General features: G+C 36.1%; 1 protein-coding gene across 1 annotated transcript in view; it reads right to left on the minus strand.

Moving 5' to 3' along the window:
• The window catches only part of LOC311206609 (macrophage mannose receptor 1-like), a 36,965-nt gene extending 15,314 nt beyond the window's left edge, over positions 1-21,651 (minus strand). The window contains 18 exon segments of the mRNA XM_084282061.1: positions 1,171-1,238; positions 1,813-1,988; positions 2,106-2,141; positions 3,688-3,832; positions 5,055-5,142; positions 6,169-6,296; positions 8,167-8,362; positions 9,655-9,807; positions 10,134-10,249; positions 10,582-10,695; positions 11,370-11,527; positions 13,273-13,455; positions 14,296-14,426; positions 15,060-15,177; positions 16,100-16,258; positions 17,788-17,961; positions 19,330-19,731; positions 21,543-21,651. Of these exon segments, the coding sequence (XP_084138187.1) occupies positions 1,171-1,238; positions 1,813-1,988; positions 2,106-2,141; positions 3,688-3,832; positions 5,055-5,142; positions 6,169-6,296; positions 8,167-8,362; positions 9,655-9,807; positions 10,134-10,249; positions 10,582-10,695; positions 11,370-11,527; positions 13,273-13,455; positions 14,296-14,426; positions 15,060-15,177; positions 16,100-16,258; positions 17,788-17,961; positions 19,330-19,731; positions 21,543-21,600 (2,603 nt within the window). The 5' untranslated portion in view covers positions 21,601-21,651.
• Between the last annotated feature and the right edge of the window lie 389 nt (positions 21,652-22,040).

A 22,040-nucleotide genomic window follows, 5' to 3' on the forward strand; every position in this document is an offset into this window, starting at 1 on the left:
CACATTTTATCATCTAGATAATATTATGCTCCTCAGTCTAAGTATTCCTGATGTTTCCATAGATGCAATTAAGGACAAAAATATTCTTCTGTAAATTTTACTCTGAAGAGAAATATTTCAATAGGTTAATTAAGTCATGTGTCCAGAAATACATTGTCACCTTTAAGACTACTCTTTCTGAAGTATCAAAATTATTTTTTTTTCTTTAGTCCTGCATGCTTTTTACTTAATAAATTGCTATTGAAGGGTATTGCCCTTAAATCTATACAGATGAGATGTTCACTGGACCCAAGCAGTAGCCCTTCTCCCCTGATTTGTGTACTAAATCAGGAAGACAGTCAGGCACAGGCTCAGCCACTCATAACCTCGTGCTTCTCTTTCACTCTTTCCATGGTTAATGGTTTACAGACACTCAGTAGTGGAGGAAAAATATAGAAAGGTTCTACTAAAAATTCCTCTAACCTGCTTCAGGTCAGTTAAAAGCACAGTCTGTCACCTCCCAGAAGTGTCTTAACTAGCAGATGAGAAGTTAGGCACTGTCTGTATTGTGCTCTTTAGTAACTTTTACTATAATTTTAAGTTTATTTGTTTGTTGATGATTTTTGGAAATACTTGTTAATTTTACTGTAGTGTAAAAACTTCTGCTAATACCTGTATTCCTCCTGAGGTGGGAGTATGCAGAGACTGCCCTGAAAACCTCAATCAGAAGCAGCTTTTGAATTCATTATGTAGTCCTTCCTAATTCTGGAGGGTTTCTCTGGAGCTACAGTATAGAGATCAAAAGTAGATGAAGAATGAAGCTCTGAGGAATCAAACATATTTTGTGTGTGCATGCATACATGTATGTGTGTGTGCTTGTAGGTACAAAATCCAGCACAGAAAGACATCTCTCTAGTTTATGGGGCCAATCTTTGAAACAGGCTTGACAAAGCATAAGAGTATGGATGTCAAGCTTTTCTTGACTAAGTATCAACTCAAGAAAAAATGTTGATTTCATTTTTCTTTTTGGGAAAAGCTACGCTACTAGGACTTAGACTATTCTAGGATCCTGCTTTGTACTTGTTATATACATCCTTCAGTCCTTGTAAAACAACACATTTAGTACCTCCAGCTACATAAAATACTGTTTGTTTCTACATGCTAAGAGCTGCTGTGATGATCTGAACTTACCTAAACTTTTTATCCAGACTCACTTTTAAACCAATGAAGTAATCTCTTGACTCACTCCAGTAACCATCCTAAAACAGAAAGCAACTATTTATTTTTTTTTAATTAAAAAAAGTCTTTGAAATAAAACAAGCAGAAATGCATATGTTATTAATTACAGAAGTCATCAGCAATAGGCATGTGTTTACAGCTAAACATAGTTGTGTTTACATGCTCAGGGGCAGACGTCAGCTTTTCAGCTGGAGCAGCAGAGACCTGCAGCTCTGAGGACCCTTAGGATGAGGAGAGGGAAGCAGAGTTTGAGGCAAAGACTGGTACATGTCTTTTCTCCTCCCTCTGTGGCTGCAGCACTGTCTAGTGCCAACCTCAATCCTCTCTGAAACCAACTTCTTCCCAAACCAGCACAGTTTACACCTCATTCTTTCCACTGCTCTTCCTCACCACCTCAGCATGCCTGGTGCCAAACAAGAGACCAAATCGCACAGGAACAAAGGACATTTGGGGGGAAGGGAGAGGAGAGGGGGGGCGAATTCATCAATTTCAGGTAGAATTCATTAATAAAAATGCTGATGGCTCTATTTCTGACACAATTCAAATTTTGCAAGCAGGCTGTCAAAAGCATTTCTACTTTATATTGATTCTTACATTTTGTTTCAGAGCTCTCTGTAGGAACCTCCTCTCACTATTACTACTAACAACAGCCAGGTTTGCAGAATTCATCCTGCAAAACTCTTGGGCTTTTTCCATGGGGACCTGTTCTTTGCTGATGTAGTATAGTTTATCTTCATATATGACCCATCCATCCACAGTGGTTTTATATTCTGGAAGATAAATAAGGTTCTTAAATTCTTCATCAATAGGACATAAAAGTTAATTTTAGAGTAATGATTTTGATAAAAAATAATTAACAAAACGAATAAATGTATGTAAAAACCTACCATATGTGTCAGTTGGTTCAGGTTTTAGCATCACTCCTGCAAAACAAGAGAACAGAAGGCATAATGTGTCCATATAGCACATTTTTATGACTGACTGCAACGAACCAGGTGAGGACCAGGGCAGAATTCTGTACCCATTTGCCATTGACTAGAAAAGAAGCAGGCTTAATCACACATTTCAGCTACACATTATGAAATATGCATGGTCATCTACTCATAATTTTGTATCATAAACTGTGCTTTGTTCCAGCAGAGTCATAACTTTGCTTGGACCACATACCTGTGAAGAGAAATATAAAGGAAAATCAGTTTTCCAGTCTGTAAGATAAAGTAGATTTATCTGAAATTCTTTAAACTTCAGTTTTGTAGCCCTTTAGTGAAACCCCAGTAGATATATCATAAACTTCCAGAAAGATCTTCTCATCAAGAGGCAGAACATTTCCACTAGATTCCTTCGACTCTTTCAAATATTCTCTCAGTCCCAAATATTCATAAGCAAAAATAAATATGACTTTGTATACTGACTGCAAGTTGTTTCTGCTTCTGGTTGGAAAAAGAAATACCACTGTTTTGAACCATTCCTTTTCTAGAAAGAGATGTCTACTGAATAATTGTAAAAGAGAGCTTGGAGCACTGCTTACAGACCTGTTTCATCAATTTTCTCTAATGATATTGTTAAAGCTATGGCTAGCCTCAGTGACAACTGCCAAACATACCAACACAACTGTGATCCTGAACACTTTTCTTTCATTAAGTGGATTCAGACAACAAAAAACAGCAGAAAATTTTCTCCTGGAACTGGGGAAAAAAAATAAAAAAATAAATAAAAGTGATCTGGCAGAACTAAAACATCACAGACAAATGTAATATCCCAGACAAATATTTCAATACTCCAAAGTTTTGGTGGATGTCAGACAGGAAACCTGGAATCTCCAATACTGTGCAGCTCCTGATTGTCCTCCATGGCCAGCTGGGCTGCATGGCAAGTGACATGGCATGTCTGACTCTTCAGCTATTCGCCCTTTGAAAAATGGGGCAGGGTCTCAGGCAGCCCCAGGAGACTCAGCATCAGGGCTGAAACGCTGCAGGAAGGCAAGACAAAGCCTTCTGCTTCCGTCCATCTCTCATCACCTTGTCTCAACCCTTTTAATTGATTTGTGGTAAATTTAGTTATATCTTAAAGCAAAAATATATTTGGTGTACAAATATTAATTTATTTTTCTTAGCTTTACCTGTGTTAGTATAAAAGTAAAAGTGTTGTAAGGACTGTACAACTCCTTACTTCCTACACCACAAGCACACAAACAGAAAGTTCTTAATAAACAAAATGTTTGCAATCTATGTAACCCTCACAAATATATGGGTTATTAATACATCCTAATATACACCAACGAATAAATTCATTTACTCTGATCATCTATCACTGAATAATCCTTGCCTACATAATGCTACATAATTATCTTGGCATGCGTTTGGAAGTACAGTTTTCAAAATTTTGTACCTTTCTCCAGCAAATTACATTAGAAAACTTCTACTTTAAAAATTATTTAAGCTTCCTGATTAAAAAGAAGAATGAAAATACCTTTTTTTATTTGACAAAGCCAGTTATGTAGTGCTTCACATTCTGAAAGGAGCCACTTCATAGAATATGGCCCACCACCCAGCACACCACAGAACTTGTACCATCCTGAATTTCTTGAATGATCCTTCAAGACTGTGTACCTAACCTATAGAAGAAAATATATTTTCATCTGTTTCAGCAGGTGTACTCTCCATTGGTAAAAAGAAACAAGGGTATTTGAAAGACTCCATCTCTCACTAGGATAAATACAGGAAAAACAATAGGTGCAAGAATTTTTACAGTGGGGAAATGTCACTGACTGGGAGATCAGGCTGTCTTGACATAGAGGGCTTTTTGCCTTGTTTGTACCTCAAGCTCTGAACACAGGCAGAATAAAAACATGCAAATGGACAGTTTCTAATGTCCTCCATCTAGTTTGGAACACAGTCACAGCCCCAACACAGTCACATTGATCCTATGCAAGCAAGGTAGTTTGCACTTCATCAGCTGTAACCTGGTTCAAAATGATATTGTCCAACAACCTTGTGGTAGCTGTGACCATACTGTGCCTCAATTCAGCATTCACGGCTTCCCTTTACTGAGGGTAATGAGGACAGGAGTGTGGCTTTTAGCAGGGAAGTCTTGTCCTACAAACCTAGTGGAGCTACCTTAAGGAACTGAGATCCAAATGGGAAGGGTGATCCATTTGCTGTAACCTGCTTGGGATTTTCAAAAAGTTTTTGTCCAGATCTCTTTAGGAAAAAAAAAATAAGGAAACAAATGTGTAAATGTGTTACAAGATAAGAGGAAAAGTTCCTTGCCTGGGTCAAAAATAGGAAATAGGGAGTAGGAGTGCATGGAGGGCAATGAGTGGAATTCTGCAGGAATATTTCACACATTTGTGGATATTTACATGGGCTCAAGAGATGACTGGATAAATTAATGGAAATATAGAATTAAGAATAAAGTTCTGAGCTCTGGTTCTGAAAGACCCTGAGGCATCACTTTCTGGGCGATACAGGAGAATACTGTGAAATCTGTTTGCTGCATGCTTAGCTCTTAAGATGTTTCTGGCCACTCCCAAAGACAGGATACAAGGTCTGATATGACTAATGTTCTGACATTATGAGTTCATATTATATTCTTGAAAAAGAAAATATGTTGGAATGCTGTGCAGAAAGCTGCAGATCATAGTGAAATGCACATCATTTCCATGTATTCAGATGTGTTGCTGTGATTTTACCAATGGTTATCAAGTTTAACAACCATATAAATGTTTGCAGGATTAGAGTTCTCTTTCAACAGGAGGAGTAAAAACCCAGAAAGCACGTGTACAAACCCCAAGACTTCTTAAGCAAACAAATCTGATGAAAAATTAAAATACTCACTGGAGAGCCATCACTCCAGGCAAATCCTTCATCTGGATTCAAGGAAAATATACCAATCCAAAATGTTTCAAATGAACAGCGACCAACCCTAACACAAATTACAAGACAGAACAGTGTGTAAACACCAAAACAATCAACATCCAGGAACACATCTTGAAAACTTCTACAGCAGATTCCAAAGTGCACTGAACTTGTAATAATTATCCTATTAGCTTTCATGAAGATCATACAGATGTTTATATTCTTCCTGGAAATATCTATTATTTATATGCTTATTTACTTGCTTTGCTTGCTTTTACTCTTTTGTACAGTTTTTCTGGAATGTACAAGAGCTTACATTCAACAAGTATCCCCAGTTTGACTGTACTAGTGCAACAAATGTAACCAGCGGAGCCCCTTGCCAAGAGCTAGCTCTGACATCATGAGCTATGCGAAGACTGTTGTATCAACTCAGAAATGTAACTAAGGTCTTTAAAAACATTAGTAATTGTTGCATACTTTAGACCATGGATGTTTCTTGAACAAAGATAATAGAATCATAGAATCATTTAGGTTAGTAAAGATGTTAAAGATCAGAAAGTCCCTAACTAATCATCAATACCCTAACTATGGTGCTGTAAGAATAGCTCACATTTTAGCCCTGCTACTTGCCATATGAGAAGCCACTGTACACTTGTTTAGTGCCAATGGCTTATTTATCAAAATTATTGGTAGTATTGTTTTTGTGTTCAGTTTTCTTAGGAATGGAAAAGCCTTCACTGATTCAAAGAGGCTGATCCTCTTGAAAATTGCCTCAGCTTTGACTATGTCACAGTGAGACAAAAGTAAATACATTGGTCATATTTTCTATCCTGCTAAAAATACCAGCCCCCATATTTTTATGTATTCTTGAATGATATCTATTAGCCATTATACATATTTTTCAATCTCTTGGATATAAACAATTCCTTTTTCATGAAACTGTTAATACTAATGTGTAGATAAAACTTCAAGCTTATTACAGTGTTTTTGGCTTTTGAGGAGTCTGTTTCAGAAATAATTTAAGAGTGTTTATAATAGCTCATATTAAATATTTTTTTAGGCCTGGTAGGATAAACACACAGCAGATACTCACATTTTTGCTCTTGATAACATTTCTTTCTCCTCCTCAGAGTTAATGGTCACTAGATCCCCTCCCATTTGTCTACAAAAATCTCGAGCTTCAAGCCAGGATTTCTTTTTAATATCTGATCTGCAAAAGCTCTGGAGAGAAATTACTTTAAAACATATTCTACACTTAAAATGGACAATAAAGATATACACATATACATACATAACATGCGATGTAATGCACATTATGTATAATACACATAAAATAAAAAAATGAAGAAATGTACTCTTTCTCAAATATACAAGCCAAGTCATAGCCCACATGAGAAATAGCATGGATTATGCTGTTCATAAAAGTTTTGCATTAGAGTGGTTTAATTAGTTGCACTAGAGTGACAAGCAAAGGGGAGGAGTTGCTAGAAGGGAAAACAATTCACTTTAACTTGTTTTGCTTGTAGGAGGGCCCAGGCCACCCTCCAAAGGAAGGTAAAGGAGATTAGTTGTGGCCAAGGCAGAACGGAGGATTTTGAAGACATGGGCAAAAGTTTGAACTCAGTGAATATATGTCTCACTTTGCATTTGCAGTATGATATCTAACAGTTTGGTAGTTTAAAAGAGAATAAGCATGAGTTTGACCAAAGTTAAAAATGATGATATGGGGATAAAGGAGACCAAGTAAATATCATTCCCACTGAGTGAAAGAAAGAAATGGAAATAATAATAATAACAAAGCCAACAACAATTAAAAGACAAGACCTCATTAATTCAAATAAAGTTATAAGAAATACTAACATCTCACACTTACTTAGAATGTTGCTGTTCTGCAGGATTCCAAATCAATATTTACACTCTATCTTCATTTGTTGATCAAAGTCCTTTCATATGCCTGATAGTTGCAATTGAGTGTGCTTCAAATAAAAGTTATCTGTAGCTTTGCTACAGCTATCTAATAAATGTTCATAAGCTTCACAAAAACTGGATGATTAATCTTTCAAGCGATGTATTATCCTTTATTTTGGGGGTAACATGGTTTTCTTAGCAAGGTTAAGCCTTAGGCATTTTGCTGTGTGTGGGCGGACATTATTGTTTCTTTATTTCATTCCCTGAGCTCTCACATACCTTGGCTAAACATGGGATTTTTGCACAACCTAGTGACCACAGCTGATATAAAGAGCCAAGCTTACAGCCAAATTTTGCTGCTACTACTATTTAATGCAAACTCTCAACATTGCTGTCTTAATAATGTTGCAAATATTATGTTGTTTCATCTTTGTTCTTATCTTTTCCATATACATGTATATTTTTTTTAGAGACTCAATATTTCTTCCCCTTCTTCCATTTTCTACTCCAGTTTATTCTACCCCTGGGGCACAAACTTCCTGATTTTCTTTCTTGCATCTTTCTTCCTCACCTTGTGCCCAGTTCCTTAAACATCATCTTCCTTCCTCAGTTTCTTCCCCCTTACAGACGATTACAGATGATTCCTGGAGTTTTTTGTTTGTTTGTTTTGTTTTGTTTTGTTTTTGTTTTTGTTTTTTTCGGCCTTGTTCTTATCTCAGATATTCATAGAATCATAAAATGATTTACATTAGAAGCGATCATGCAGTTCCAATCCCCCTGCCATGGGCAGGGACACCTCCCACCACACCAAGTTGCTCAAAGCCCCATTCAGCCTGGTCTTGATCACCTCCTGGGTTGGGGCATCCTCTGGGCAACCTGTGCCAGTGCCTCGTCATCCTTATAGAGAAGAATTTCTTCTGAATATCTAATCTAAATCTACCCTCCTTCAGTTTAAAGCCATTCCCCCTTGTGAGGATGTAAAGCCATCCTCCCTTCACTATACTCCCTAACAAAGTGTCACTCCATCTTTCTTATAGGCGCCCTTCACTGCAAATATTGCCAGATGAAGATGTCCCTTTGTCCTTCCACCCTTTGTGTTTTTGTTTTGTTTTGTTTTGTTTTGTTTTTCTCCCCAAACCCAACATTCCAAAGTCTTTCTTCTTTTAACTATTTAAGCACTTACTTTAAAACAGGAACTACTATATTTGTTTGACACCCAGCCTTCAGGACATGTGTGTGCTGGAGCAGTAGTTGGAATAGGTGGGGCAGTTGCACCATATGCCCACTGTTTACAGATGTATTTTTGCTTTGTCTCACAGTCAAGAACATCCCACAATCCAGCTGTAGTTCCAGTTCTCATTGCAACACATCCTGGCTTACTTCCTTTATGAGAAATAAAAAAACACTTTGGCTATCTTATACAGTTTAACTTGTTTAATTCTTACTTGAAGATTCTGCTTTTTTTTTTTTTTTTTACTTTTTTTAATGTCCTTCATAATTAATTATATGGCAGAAAATATTTTTTTTTTAATAGGTAAAACATTTGTTTGCAAGTGAGGACTTCATTCCTACTTACATTAAGCACACTTTATATCAGGTGGTATATCCTCAGTTACTAGTGCTTTTCATAAGTGCACACACCACACAAGATGTAGTCACATGCATACAATGAGCTTATACAATGGCATATTTGTGTTCTTTCTTCTTTTTCTAAGTTTACTTAACATTTAATTTTTTATTTTTTTTTTCGTTCCTGTTGAGCACAGAGCTGAAATTCTAATGGACATGTCTACCATGGCGCAATAATTCACCCCTGAAATGAAATGGTCGGCTATAAGACCATCATTTTATGCCAGTTCAAGACATTTTGTTCCTACATGTATGTATCACTATACATGCATCAAAGTTTACCTGCCATTTTTCTGATCATGCTCATTTGCCTGAGATTGTCCTGCATTTTATCACAGTCAAATTTTCACTATCAGATATTATTTAGTATCATCAGAAAACTTTGTCATCTGACTATTCACCACCTTTTCCAGATCATCTGTAAATATATTGAACAACATGGGCTTTGGCACAGATCATTACAGAACTCTGTTGGTGAGCACTCTTTCCTTATAGAAATTAGACATTAGTTCTAGCCTTTTCCATTACCCGTCTTTTAACCAAATTTTCTTCTGAAAAGCTCTTTTCAAGAGCTTTCTTCTGTCAGGTCAGATTAGCTGAAAGACAGTTTCAGTATGGTGATGTGAATGCAGTTTTCTTAGCATCACAAGTAAAAAATATATGGTATGATCATTTTTGATACTGTGATTTTGTAATTCTAACTTTAAAATCTTAATACAATTGTTCCATTTCAGGTTCTTTCTTATGACTGCAGAATGGTCTCAGGAACTGCCTGTAGCCTGTTTATCAGAAAGCAGGCAATTTTCAAGATTCTGATAATGGTTGTCTTTGTGAAGATGAGCCAAAAGGTTAAACTTAAGTATATCAGATGTCCAAATATAAAACTGCTATTCAAATTATTCCTTTAAAATTAAAAGTTGGATTTGGGGAACTTCCAGTTCCTTTGAAATATACTGAAGGGCTAAATGATAAAATTCAGTGGATGTTGCCAATGCCAACCTGAATAGGGACCGTGGGGTCAGAGTGCATCCACCATCGACACCTACCAGGCATTCCTACATCCCAGTGTGCAAAGGAGACATCTTCACCATTGGTCCACTTGAAGGTGCCTTGGTCCTCTATGTCAGTGAGACCGAGCCAGAAATATTTTTCAGGCCTCAGCCCAACAAGGCTAGTCAAATAGGCTTGTTCATACCTGTAAGGGAGATCACAGTAACACAAGTGGAAGCAAAAGCCTTTATCCAAATTCTAATTGTCTGGTCTGATGATGAATCCTATTCTCCTTTTCTTTGCTTTGGATTAAGAGGAAGGGCCTTACAAGGGCATTCTGGCACTACATAAATCAACAACAGAAAAAAAAAAAAAAAAAAAAAGGATTTTTTTGTTCAGCTACAGATCTCACCTGTAACTTGGGTAATTTACTGTCTGTCCTTGTGTGAGAACTGTGAAGTAGTTCCACGAGTAATTTAGGAACATACAACCTTTACCTATTCAAAAGACAAAGAAAAGTGATTATCATACCTACTTTCAACTGTGGCTAAGTAACCTTTTTCTCCTTCACAAGTGCTGTTTGCTTCTGAAAATGTTGCTGGTGCATGTCCAATAAAATAACAGTAGGTCCCATATCGTCTCCAGCCCTGTAATATAATTATAGGATCTCCTTATGAGTTTTAAATAATTGTAGTGTCATGTATTAAGTGAGCTATACAATTTTTAAGTGAATGAAGCAAAATAATCATAAGTATTATGAATTAGCAAAATTTTGCAGTGAAATTAGATTCTTTCTAAATGGCTTATGTAAGTAGCTTAATAAAGTTTATAGTAACATTAAGAGAGAGAGATAAATTCCATAATAAATACAAAAATTGTTTTTATATATAAATGATGCAAATTCAAATATTTCTGGATGATTCTCAGACAAGGGCCTTATTTGATCTGAAAAATTAATGTTTCAGTCTTTTATACTTACTTTTTTGCAACCTACATCAGTACTTTCCTTTTCTCCAGCTATTTGTGATGCAGGTTTTCTTTTACAAATGTAACCAGCTTTCTTCTCACAGACATAGTCTGCCCAGTAGCCATCCTACGAGGCAGGAAAAAGAAAGAAATAGCAATGAGATTAAGATGAATAACTTAAAGAAATTGAATAGAATTTTCTTTCTCCTTTGACTCTGAAACAGAAACATATTGTTTTTCTTATGCAGTCCCCCAAGCTGATAACAAAGCTAAATCTTCTCACACTCAGTGAAATGGCAGAGTGGTCTATGGTAGTACTGCTATGGCCAGTAGTGATGAATGGGAATATGGGTGCTGGGTTTCCTGGCCTCTTTTCAGCTGGAGCTGGTCCTCAGCCTGGTCTGCAGGAGCAGGCACAGGCAGTTGTGCCACACAGGGACAGGCAAACAAGCAGACACAAAGGCAGCAGCAGGGATCCCCACATTACACCATTGCCACAAGAAGAAAAGGAAGAGGAGACTATATCCAAATGACATTCAAAGACCTTCTTTATGGCCCCAGTTTCAGTGGTGACTTTGAGATGAACTTGAAGAGAAAAAATTTTTAACAATGCAGCAATGTTTTCATTTTATTTATTTATTAATTTATTTATTTAAATGAATGGTCATATTTTAGTCTCATCTTTTCTCCTCACATCCTTTTTCCTGGCCCTAAATGGTTGATGAAATAGCAGTGCACATTATTCTTTTGCTAAGAATTTAGTTTCAATGTTAAAATCAGATCCATGCTGAATAATGTTACCTGGCCCTTGATCAGTACACAATCTTCCGGTCTGTTGTTGGTGCTGGATGGCTCTCCCAGGTGCCATTTTGTGTATGTCACTGGTGTACCATCACTCCATTCAAAATACATTTGAACCTTATGGTCATTCAGCCCAATCCAGAGCTTGTCTGTCGGCTCTAAAACATGGAAACAGAACTAGAAAGGACCTCTTACGGTGCTGCATCCCTTTCTCAGCAACTTCAAGCTCTAGAACACATACTCCCTTAATTTATCAAACATAACATTATTTAGTTTGTTGCATGATCATTTTAAATGTTAATTTTTTCACACATACTACAATAAATACAGTGTGTTCAGTGTGTTGCAAAAATAAGATATAATGAAATAACAGAATCATATAATATCCTGAGTTGAAAGGGATCCACAAAGATCATCAAGTCCAACTCCTGGGTCTACACAGGATTACCTAAAAATCCCTTACTTAATCTAAATAAATAAATAAATCACTTCTTTTACTCATAGCACTGGAAGAAGAGTGCTGATGCTGATGTACAATGGTGGAACTGTGTGAATAGTTAGTTTTCAGGTTCTATTGCACTGGTCAGATTTTAAAATATTGTTTTGATCTAACTTGGAATATAAATGTTTTAATTTTCTTTCAAAAAAAAAAAAAAAAAAAAAGAAAGAAAGAAAGAAAAGCAGAGAACCCTCCCTAAGTCCATCCCCCAAGACCTAGATAATTTCTTTAGGCAATAAATTAAATCTCTGATACTACCCAAAACTCAGCAGTGAAAGGACATCAGCAGCCAGATCTAACTTTGAAGCTAGCCATGCAAGCTGGGGCCAGACCATATGACATTCAGGGTCCCTTCTGGCCTAAATCAGTGTAAGATCCAATGGTTTTAGGCATTCTAAATTAAAGGAAAGTGAGAAAAATGAATGGTAAATTTAGGCAGCATTCAGAAAAGATAGAAAAAATTCTGGAAGAATATTCACAATTTTCTCAGTAGTAATTAAACTGAGGGATGATACCAGAACCAAAAAGTAACCAAAAGCAAAAATATCTCGCTGTAGGAGCTGGTTGTGAGAATGGTTGGACACTAAGCAGATAAGTTACTTTTGATGAAAAACAAAAATTTTCTGTCTTGATTTTGCACTTTTCAAATAGTTAATTAGGGCTTTCACTACCTCTATGCATAGGAAAAAGCAAAATAGTTGACAGGGTCAAAAAGTAGCAACATGTCTACAGACTCTACACATTTCTGTCAGTATTATTAAAATAGGCCATGGTGAGATCATGATGTTAGATCCAGTCATCTAAGTAGGTTTCTTCAAGAAGCCCAAGCAATTTCACAGCTGTCTGCCTGGAAACCCCCTTGGCTTGCTCTGCAGATCTTTTCCTTCTGGCAAATTCCAGCACTTTTCTTCAGTAGGTGGTTCCTTCCATTGCTTCTGCAGAAACTCTTGATCTTGCTGATCTTGGTGCTGGGTGACCAGCAAAGCACAGCAAATGCTTTAGAGCCACACTGTAAATTCCCCAAATGTGCTGAAAGCAGTACAAGTTGCTTTTCCATATAAAACAGATTCACAGTTATATTTCACAATACTTCACTGAGAAAGCTTCTTACTTGGGTGACTGGCCCCCTGCACCGGTGCAAGGCAAAACACATCAGGACTGTTGAGTAAGTCTGCAAGTTGCTGCATAGAGGAAGGCATCAGTGTTGAAGCAGAAAGGATAGTTCTGCACTAACACTAGCAGATTTGTGTGTCCTTGCATGTCTTTGGCTGCAATGTTTCATGTTAATACAATTTCTACACCTCATTTGAGGCAGCTAATACTTCTTTTATGCAAACAAAACAAACAAACAAAACAAAACAAGCAAAAAAACAAGCAAGCAAATATAAACCTGGAAACACTTACTGTACCCAAGCCCAGACACTATAAAGCTGTGCTCTTCAAGGCTTCGGATGCTGGCCAGGTGACTCCCTTCCTTTTGACAGGAGGTCAAAGCTTCTTGCCATCCTTTGGTCTCCCTGAAGATTTTGTAACAGTGGTCTACATATGGTACCCATCCATCTGGGCAAGTAATAAAACCAGTATCACCTAGAAATAAACATCACTGTGTTAGAGCAGTTCAAATACTATCCAAAAGACATGAAGCTGAAAATTATTTCACTCATTCTCTGTAAAAGCTCTAAACTAAGAATTTTCTTTGGAGATTCCTATTATAGTGAAATTATGGATGGAAAACCTTAAACACAAATATGATTCCATGATGGCATGTTTAATTAGGAAAATTAAAGATTTTTAATACAGATATTAATTAACACAAATTCTAGAGTTATTATATAGTCAAATGTGAATAAAATAAACTAATGTATAAATTTTAACACCTTCTGTATTACTTAGTAGCTATTTAGCAGTTAAGGGAAATCAGAAGTCATCATCTGCACTTAACAGACTGCTTACAAGTTTCTAAAAGATAAGTATGTTGGTAGAGTGAAAATCATGGAGACAAATTTGCAGCTAGATATATACAAAGGGAAATACCAACAACAAAATACTTATTCACTTAAAATATCTTTTATCTTTGCAATGTGTCCATTCTCCTTCCTTTAAAGATATTTACTAACTCCCCTCTTCCAAAAATAATTTTTGGTTTGTTCTCTTTTTTCATGCTTAGTACTGTGTGTATTCAAAGAGGAGACCTGACTCTTTCATTCTGTGTATTGTGGACTGGAGAGCAGCCTAGAAAGGGTGTAAAGGTTTTAAAAAATGAATTAGAAAAAAAAAAACAAAACAAAACAAAACAAACAAACAACAACAACAAAAACAGTACTGGTTAAAATTAGATCTTATTTCTAATTTTGTCTCTGCCATTAGGAATACCAAGCAATTCAGATAATGGCTTTTATTTTTAATTATCAACATAGATTAACATACCTGAGGGTACCAAAGTAGTGTCTCTTTTTTTACAAATGTAGCCAAGTTTCTGATCACATTCCCAATTTTGCCATTTAGCTTTTGTTTCAGGATTCAAAACCACACAGAGTTTTCCAGATTCTGGAGAGGGACTTCCTTTGGGAAATGTACAAAAAAAAAAAAAAAAGGTGAACTTTTCTGAAAGCCAAGTAGAACTCTAAGCCCGAAAATGCACAGAAGTAATTACTACTGCTAGAAGTGACAGCCCCAAAGATCAAGCTTTTTCCACCTTCAACAAGAACTGAGGTACTGGGAATGCCTCCATGATGTCTAATATATCATCATTTAAGTGTACGTGAACAGGTAACTCATTCTTCTGACTTTTAATATTACTTGCTGGTAATATTGCTAGTAGTATAATAAATTATAACTATACTAGTATACTAACTGTAACTATACTAAAATATAGTAAATTAATATTGTTGCTAGAGACCAGAAATGGGAGAATGTGTGTTTATGGGGATTGTATTATTATTCTCAGGCCTAAACAACTTTTGCAATACACAGAAGTTTCTGATTTCTATTAGTATAGAAAAAGCTATAGAAAAATACAGACAAAACCTTTTCTAAATCTAACACAATAAAAGTTAAAATCCATGTTGTTTTGGTGGCTTAATGTTAACATTCTATTTTTTTCTCATGCTCAGGTAAACTGAGAATAAAATTTAAAGAAGTATTTGAGGTATCTTTTGTCTTCAGAAATACAAAATCAAGGAAAGTCACACCTACCTGGAGCCCAGTTTAAATACTGGAAAGGGCTGCCTCCAGTCCACTCCCAGCCACTCTTCAAGTCCAGTCTATTGAGCCCAATCCATAGCATAGAATCTGTACTTTCTGTTAATTCTAAATAACCAAAGGAAGATTTATAAATCACTTTTTATTAGCAAATAATATTAATCATTATTATTCATTAATAATATTTATAGGAGGATTTGCAATTCTTAAATATCTATTTACAAATGTCTTTAGATATTAAGATATCTGATAAACTGAAATATTCCAAAGCTTTGATCAATGTAAAATGTAAACAACAACATTCTCTTATTCTTTCAATCACCTATTGCAAAATGAGTTGCCACAGAGTAAATTCAGAATTAAAGTGTTTTTGTAGAATAGCCCAAACACTTTACAAGATTGGAGATATTCAAGTGGAAATATTGGTGTAGTGTAAGTGTAAACTCCCAAGCAAAAGTCTTATAATTTAAATTCATCATTAGAAAAACAACTGAGACTTTCTTCCATGCAATTCCTCCAGAAATACACAGGTGGTATATTTCTTCTATTCATACATGATACGGGATGTATGAACAACTGACATTTTTCAATTTGTCAAATTAAATAAATAAATAAATAAATAAACAGGTGCCAAGCTGCATTTGACAAAAAACATATCTTTCTTTTTGCATAAATATAAGTCATTTCTCTTACTTTCAATTTTTTTTAAGTTTACGTATTATGAAAAAAAAAAAAAAAAAAAAAAAAAAAAGGAAATTTTAATTTACATTTAGGAAGTTTTTTTCTCTTAAAATGAGATATTTCTAAATAGAAAGTCAAACTGCCACACTAGCAGGATGCTGGAATACTATGAATTTTGTTTAAAGCTGACAGTGATTTTGAGATGAATTTGCAATTTCTAAAAGATTTTGCTAATTTACTTTTGTATATTTAGGCCCATAGGCATTAGCCAAAACTGTACCAGGTAGTCCTTAGCTGTGATGATAGACTGAAAGGATCCGGAATGTCAGGGTTTGCTTTATTTCCTTACCTTTAATGTATATTTGCTCATGAACGTCTGTGATACACAATAACTCCGCATTTTGTTGCTGACAGCTCTTCCTTGCTTGGTGCCAAGTGAGAGCAGATTCCAAGTTTACTTGGTAGCGGACATTTGTTGACAGATCTGTAGTCCAGGTTGTCTCTTTATCTGTGGAGAAAATAGTTATTATGGGGTGATAGTAATTCACTCACAGAAAAACAAGTTGAAGGTTCTCTTTATGCATGACATTCTCATTAAAGAATGGGAAGTTGGCTGTGCTATTCTTTCAAATGCACTGGAAGTGTAACAAGCAGGATAGGGAAGGAAGAAGTTAAGGCCTGTCATCTGACAGGTAGTGCTGGCAAATGTTCCCTCCTGTTGCATGAAGATACATAATTCAGGAGTTACTACAAGGGAAGTGATTGCATGGAGAAATATATTGCATGGCATGCTGTGGCAGATACTGTAGTTGAAATCTATAAAAAGATACGTAAGTTCTCCTTCTCGTTCTTGGCAGCAGTTCCCACTGAGATCTGTGAGACCTAGCTATAGAACTGAATTTAACATCAGACTGCTTTTAGATAAATCTTCCCCTGCTAAAAGCTTCTGGATGTGCTTGCCACACAGCTTCAGATCTGGGGCACTGCAGTAGTACTGAGCTGCGTGGTGCTCATCTCCTGATTATCTCTGCTTCTTTGATCTGTTGAGGATCTATACATGCTCAATAAAGTGCAGTATGAAATTGAGTTAGATGCTTGATTAGTCTCAAAAACCAGTATGAAGTTAAATTAAAAGAAGAACTAAGAATTGGCTTTCAAAGGATTTGAAAATTACTCATTGACCCTATGTCACATGCTATTTAGACTCATTGTAATAGGTATCATTGCAGGGACCTGGAAAATGTATTTGATTATAGATCTGAATCAAACCAAATGCACATTTTGAATGGACTAGGGTAAAGGAGTGTTTTAATAATAGAAGTAACGTTGATCAGAAGCAATGGGGACAAAGATAGAGGAGAGCTGAGAAGTGCCAGATGTCCAAAGCTTATTTGTCAAGCATCAAGCCATAAAGGGAGATGGAGAGAGAAGTGACCACAGAAATGGAGGACAATTTTCAGAAAGCAATTGAAGTAGTAGTAGAGAAATGCCAGGGATGGGAGGCAGCTGTCAGGGGAGTGGAAAGACAGCTTTCCAGACAATGTGAAGAGGTCTTAATAAGATCAGTAAATGGACATGTACCACTTAAGCAAATATATATATATATATATATCCATATGAAAATCACAAAGACTGAATTGTTAACTTCGTCACCAAGCTTCCTACAGCTCTTATTTTTATGCCCACATCCATCACAGTGGGGATCCTCAGAAAGGGATTATACAGGTTGTACAATGCTGACAGATTGCATCCTGCCTGGGAAACAGAGAGGAACTCAAAATTACCCTGCTGCTCAGCAACACCACCACAATTAGAGGGAACTGCATGTTATTTTATTATTCAGTCACAGTTTTCTCCACGTCTTTATGCAACACATGTTATTTCTTTGTGTAGAATGCTGTAGGATGTGGCAATATTACTAAAATCTATTCATGTAAACTACCCATCAGTATAAAGACATTGATGCTCTGCTAGTGCTGGTTTGACAATGCCACACTGGGAGGTGGGGGGGGGCTTGTGTGGGAACAGATATCTTACCTTTTAATGGGCAAAATCCATATCGCTGGTCTGCATCATAGTCTGCAGTTGTTGCGCACCAGAGCCAGCCATCTGATCGGCCAGCATCAGTGCACTCAGCATACCATTGCTTCTTGTACATGAAAGGGAACACACAGGGTGCTCCAAAAGCATTTCCTAGCAGTGTAAAAGTCTCTGAGAAGACAAAATGATAATGACAATATGGAAAATTAAAAAAAAAAAAAAAGTTTGAAAAATATGAAGTCTATGCCAATGGTAGAATTGCACCTGAACCTTTACAAACTTAAACGGCTGATATATGTTGTAGAGCAGTGTTATTTGAGGTAATAACAGCTAAGTCTAAAACTAGTTCTTTGTTCTGACCAAGATGCTTTCAGAAACTATTAATAAAGCTCCAGAGCACTACCCTAAGGTAGTACTACTTTAAACAATGTCAAGAGTTATATAAAATGCACAAGAGCAGGAATTAATATTTGGATATTCTACTTCCTGGAAAAAAGTAAACATCAGGTTCTTCTCTGTTTTTGTTTTAGTGAGCATTTAATCACCTCACACACAGTGGAGCAGCCCCATATACAAGGCAGGGGGACGAATACTGAGAATATTCTGCAAGATGGGTTAGTGGTTTCAGAACATTTGTTTTGGATGTGGGAAAGCCATTCAGAACAATCAGACTTCAGCCAATTACAAAGGCTAATTGCACTGGTAATTATAATCATGCCATGAGCATCCTTATCTTCTGAGTCACAAAAGCCATGCTTCCTCCACCCACAGTGAGCCTTTTCCCAGCTCAACCATATTGTGCTTTTCTCTCGAGGATATAATTTCATTTTCATGTTGCTGTATAAGAAAATTCTCAGTATTTATATTCTCCCAAAAATATACTGACAGGGTATGGTGAGTGATAGTGATTTAGAGAATGCTTACAAATAAGAGTGAGTGAGTAAGTAAGTATATATGTACATAAGTGCATAAGTACATAAGTACATAAGTACATAAGTACATATAATATAATATAATATAATATAATATAATATAATATAATATAATATATATTTATATAATTATGTGGTGTTTAATAATGATATGATATAATATTAATATTTTAATACTGTTGATTTATGTAACATATTTATTATTGAATATCATTATGGTGTATTATTAATATGTTGATTATATAATTTTCAATAATAGTATATTGAAATACATTATTCACATAATTAACTATTCAATTATGTTACTATATTAAGGCAGCACTTATATAAATAACTAAAATACTAATAGTACTAATAGAGTATATTATATATACCGTAATATTATACTGTGTATACTATATACATAAAATATGTGAATTCATGTTTTATATATATATATTATACATAATGCAAAAAATATGGAATTAAATTCAAAGCTCTCACCAGTGCACTGGTTTTCTAAAGCTCTGGTGGTTACTGAAGGAATCAGAATATTCAGAACCAAAGATCCAAAACACTAACACACAACGAAATTAGTGCAATGGATTGAAGAACAGATTTTCTTTACCTTCATATCTCTGGGAACATAAAATATCCATGGTCCCATACATCTTCCAGTTATTCTTTGGACTAAGGCCTTTCTTTAATATAACATTATCATATTCTCCATTGCCAGGACTGAAAAACAAATCTTCTCCTTGAATTGCAAGGAGGCTTTCATTTCTGCATTCCCACCACTGGAGCTCACTAGTTTGGTTACATGGGTATAGGGTGATAAGAGACTCATCTTCCTTCAGTGGCACACCCAAGCATAGGTTCAGTCTCACACTCATGAGCTGATGATCAGTAATCCACCTGAATTTTTGTGCTTCATTGTCTTGGTGGCAAGTCGCAGTTCTAACTGACTGTGCAACAGAAGCCTGAAGACAGAGTTTGCTGTCTTTATTATACATTAAAAATGTTTCAGTGTCTGTAAAACAAAGTAATGCAAACAATATATATAGTCAAGATAAGTGACATGATAAGTCTATTTCCCATTCACATAAACTAGAAAGCATTTCTTTCTTATCAGATGCTTTTGAATGGAGTGTGTTGCAACATCAATTTTATTGGTTAAAAAGCAATAAGGTAGACAATAGAATATGTGTTTCTTTATTATATGCCACTATATTGTGGATTAGTGGCAGCCAGCAGCAACAGCAGAGCTAAGCACATCTTCTTGGATTTATTTATATTAGTTATGTGAATTTCCTCAACCACACTGCTATCACCATTGCCCTGTTTCCATGTGTTCTCAGATGCTTGGCCTTCTGACCTCTGCAAATTTTCCTAATGCTGCCAGACCTTACAGGTGTCCTAGAAGGGTCACAGCCATCTTTGCTGAGCCATTTATCCTTTCCCTCCTGAAGCCATATCTTTGTTCCTTTTCACTGAATAAATGTGGGTGAACAACTCTGGGCCTCAAAGAAGGTTTATGGGCCTCACTGACCTACAAGACCTGCAGTATCCACTATGAGCCAAGGCAATATAAAACTAGGAATGACACTGACAAGCCAAACAGTCTAAGAAAGTAGCAAGGACTGGATAGCAGGGGCATCTGACCACCACTTGGCAATATGGAAAAGGCTGGTGGAATTTAGAAGGTCCACCTGTAACAGGAATTGGGTCTTCAGCTCTCTGGGTAGTGTCACTGATCATGTCCACAGTGTTGACATTGATGTAAAGTAGAAGTAGTTGAGCTAATTTCAGTCCCACAATGAGTTTATTGGTAGCAATAGTGAATCAATACAGGCACATCTATGAGTGTGCTCTGTTGTTTTATGATGTACCTTGTGACACATACAACTGTATTTCCCTCCAAAGTTTGTGAGATTCATAACTTAATTTGGTCAGTGATACATCTTTTTATCACTGGGGGTCATATATTCTTAAAAAATTTAAAAAAAGAAAAAAAAAAAAAAAAGCTTGCAAAAATATTAAATCAATTTAATTGATAATTTACAACACAGATAAAATAACTATTCTGCCCCTGCAGTGATACTATGCATAATTAAGAAATATAGATACTCTGAGGCAATCAATAACAACTAGTTTTACTCAGGAGACATCTGGTTCTCCAAAGTTGTCTGCTTAACATCTACAATAGAAGTGTAACGAAAGGAATGGAAGTACTCTTATCGTTACAGTTCTACAATAACTTCCCAAAGGTATTCCAACTTTATTTCACACAAATTTTACTTCATTCATTTTATCAGTATCAGTGAATTCAGAAAGTCTGTTCAAAAGAGTGAAGAGGAATAATCCAGTAAATACTGGATTGCCATCAGCTGTGAACACCTTAATGTCCTCCAAATAATCCCACACTTCACCACCCCTTAAGTTTTTCCTGACTGATTTTGCTAAACATTACTCAAACACCTCAAAACAGTTCAAAAAATAAGAACACAGATGTAAAAAATAAAAAATAGACATTTAAAATTATCTTATAATTTTCTCCAGGTTTGATCTTCTGAGGTCATTGAAATGACCTCAGAATGACCTACCACTATACATGAATAAAGGCATTAAGAATTCAGTCTCTGTTTCCATGTCTATTCTCTTTTTTAAACTCCTAGATCCCGCCCTTGCTTTTTGCCTGCCCTGAAGAACTCCCCATCTATATGTCCCAAACTAATAATGTACATAAAGGCACTGTTGCAGGACTGTAAAGAACTCTGAAATGTCAGGAAACACGGAAGCACTTTCACGCAGTTTTACAGGAGACAAGCGGGAGGCACTTACCCGCCAGCTGCAAAGCACTGTGAATGACAGAAAGAACAACCAAGAAGCCAGAGAACATTGCAAATGCTACTTTCTTTTCTTTCTTCCACCAGAAGATGTATAATGAGTGTTGCTGATAATAAAGTCCTTCTGGAGAGAGGACAGTGATCAGTCCTTCTCAGTTTCAAAGGCTGGCTGGTTGAAGAGAAAGCTTTGGGTGCTAAATAGGGAAATATTCTGTCACATGCCATATTTAAAAAAAAAAAAATGACCACACAGCACAATTTTGCCTTTGGACTTCTAACTGATGGCAAACTGTGCTGCCTTGAGAAAGCAGGTGATAGACAGAAAATTATATCTCAACACTTTGTAGCTCTCTCTCCTGAAGAAACACCCATGGAGCTAACAGCTATCTAACACCTTAACACCTTAATCACACAGTGAAAAAACACCATCAGGAAAATGTCAGTCTCATGTTTTCATGTGTGAGATGAGTCAGAACTCAATTTTAAAGGACCA

The sequence above is a fragment of the Netta rufina genome (assembly GCF_964035555.1).
Source record: "Netta rufina genome assembly, chromosome: 2".
In the NCBI taxonomy this organism is placed as follows: Eukaryota; Metazoa; Chordata; class Aves; order Anseriformes; family Anatidae; genus Netta; species Netta rufina.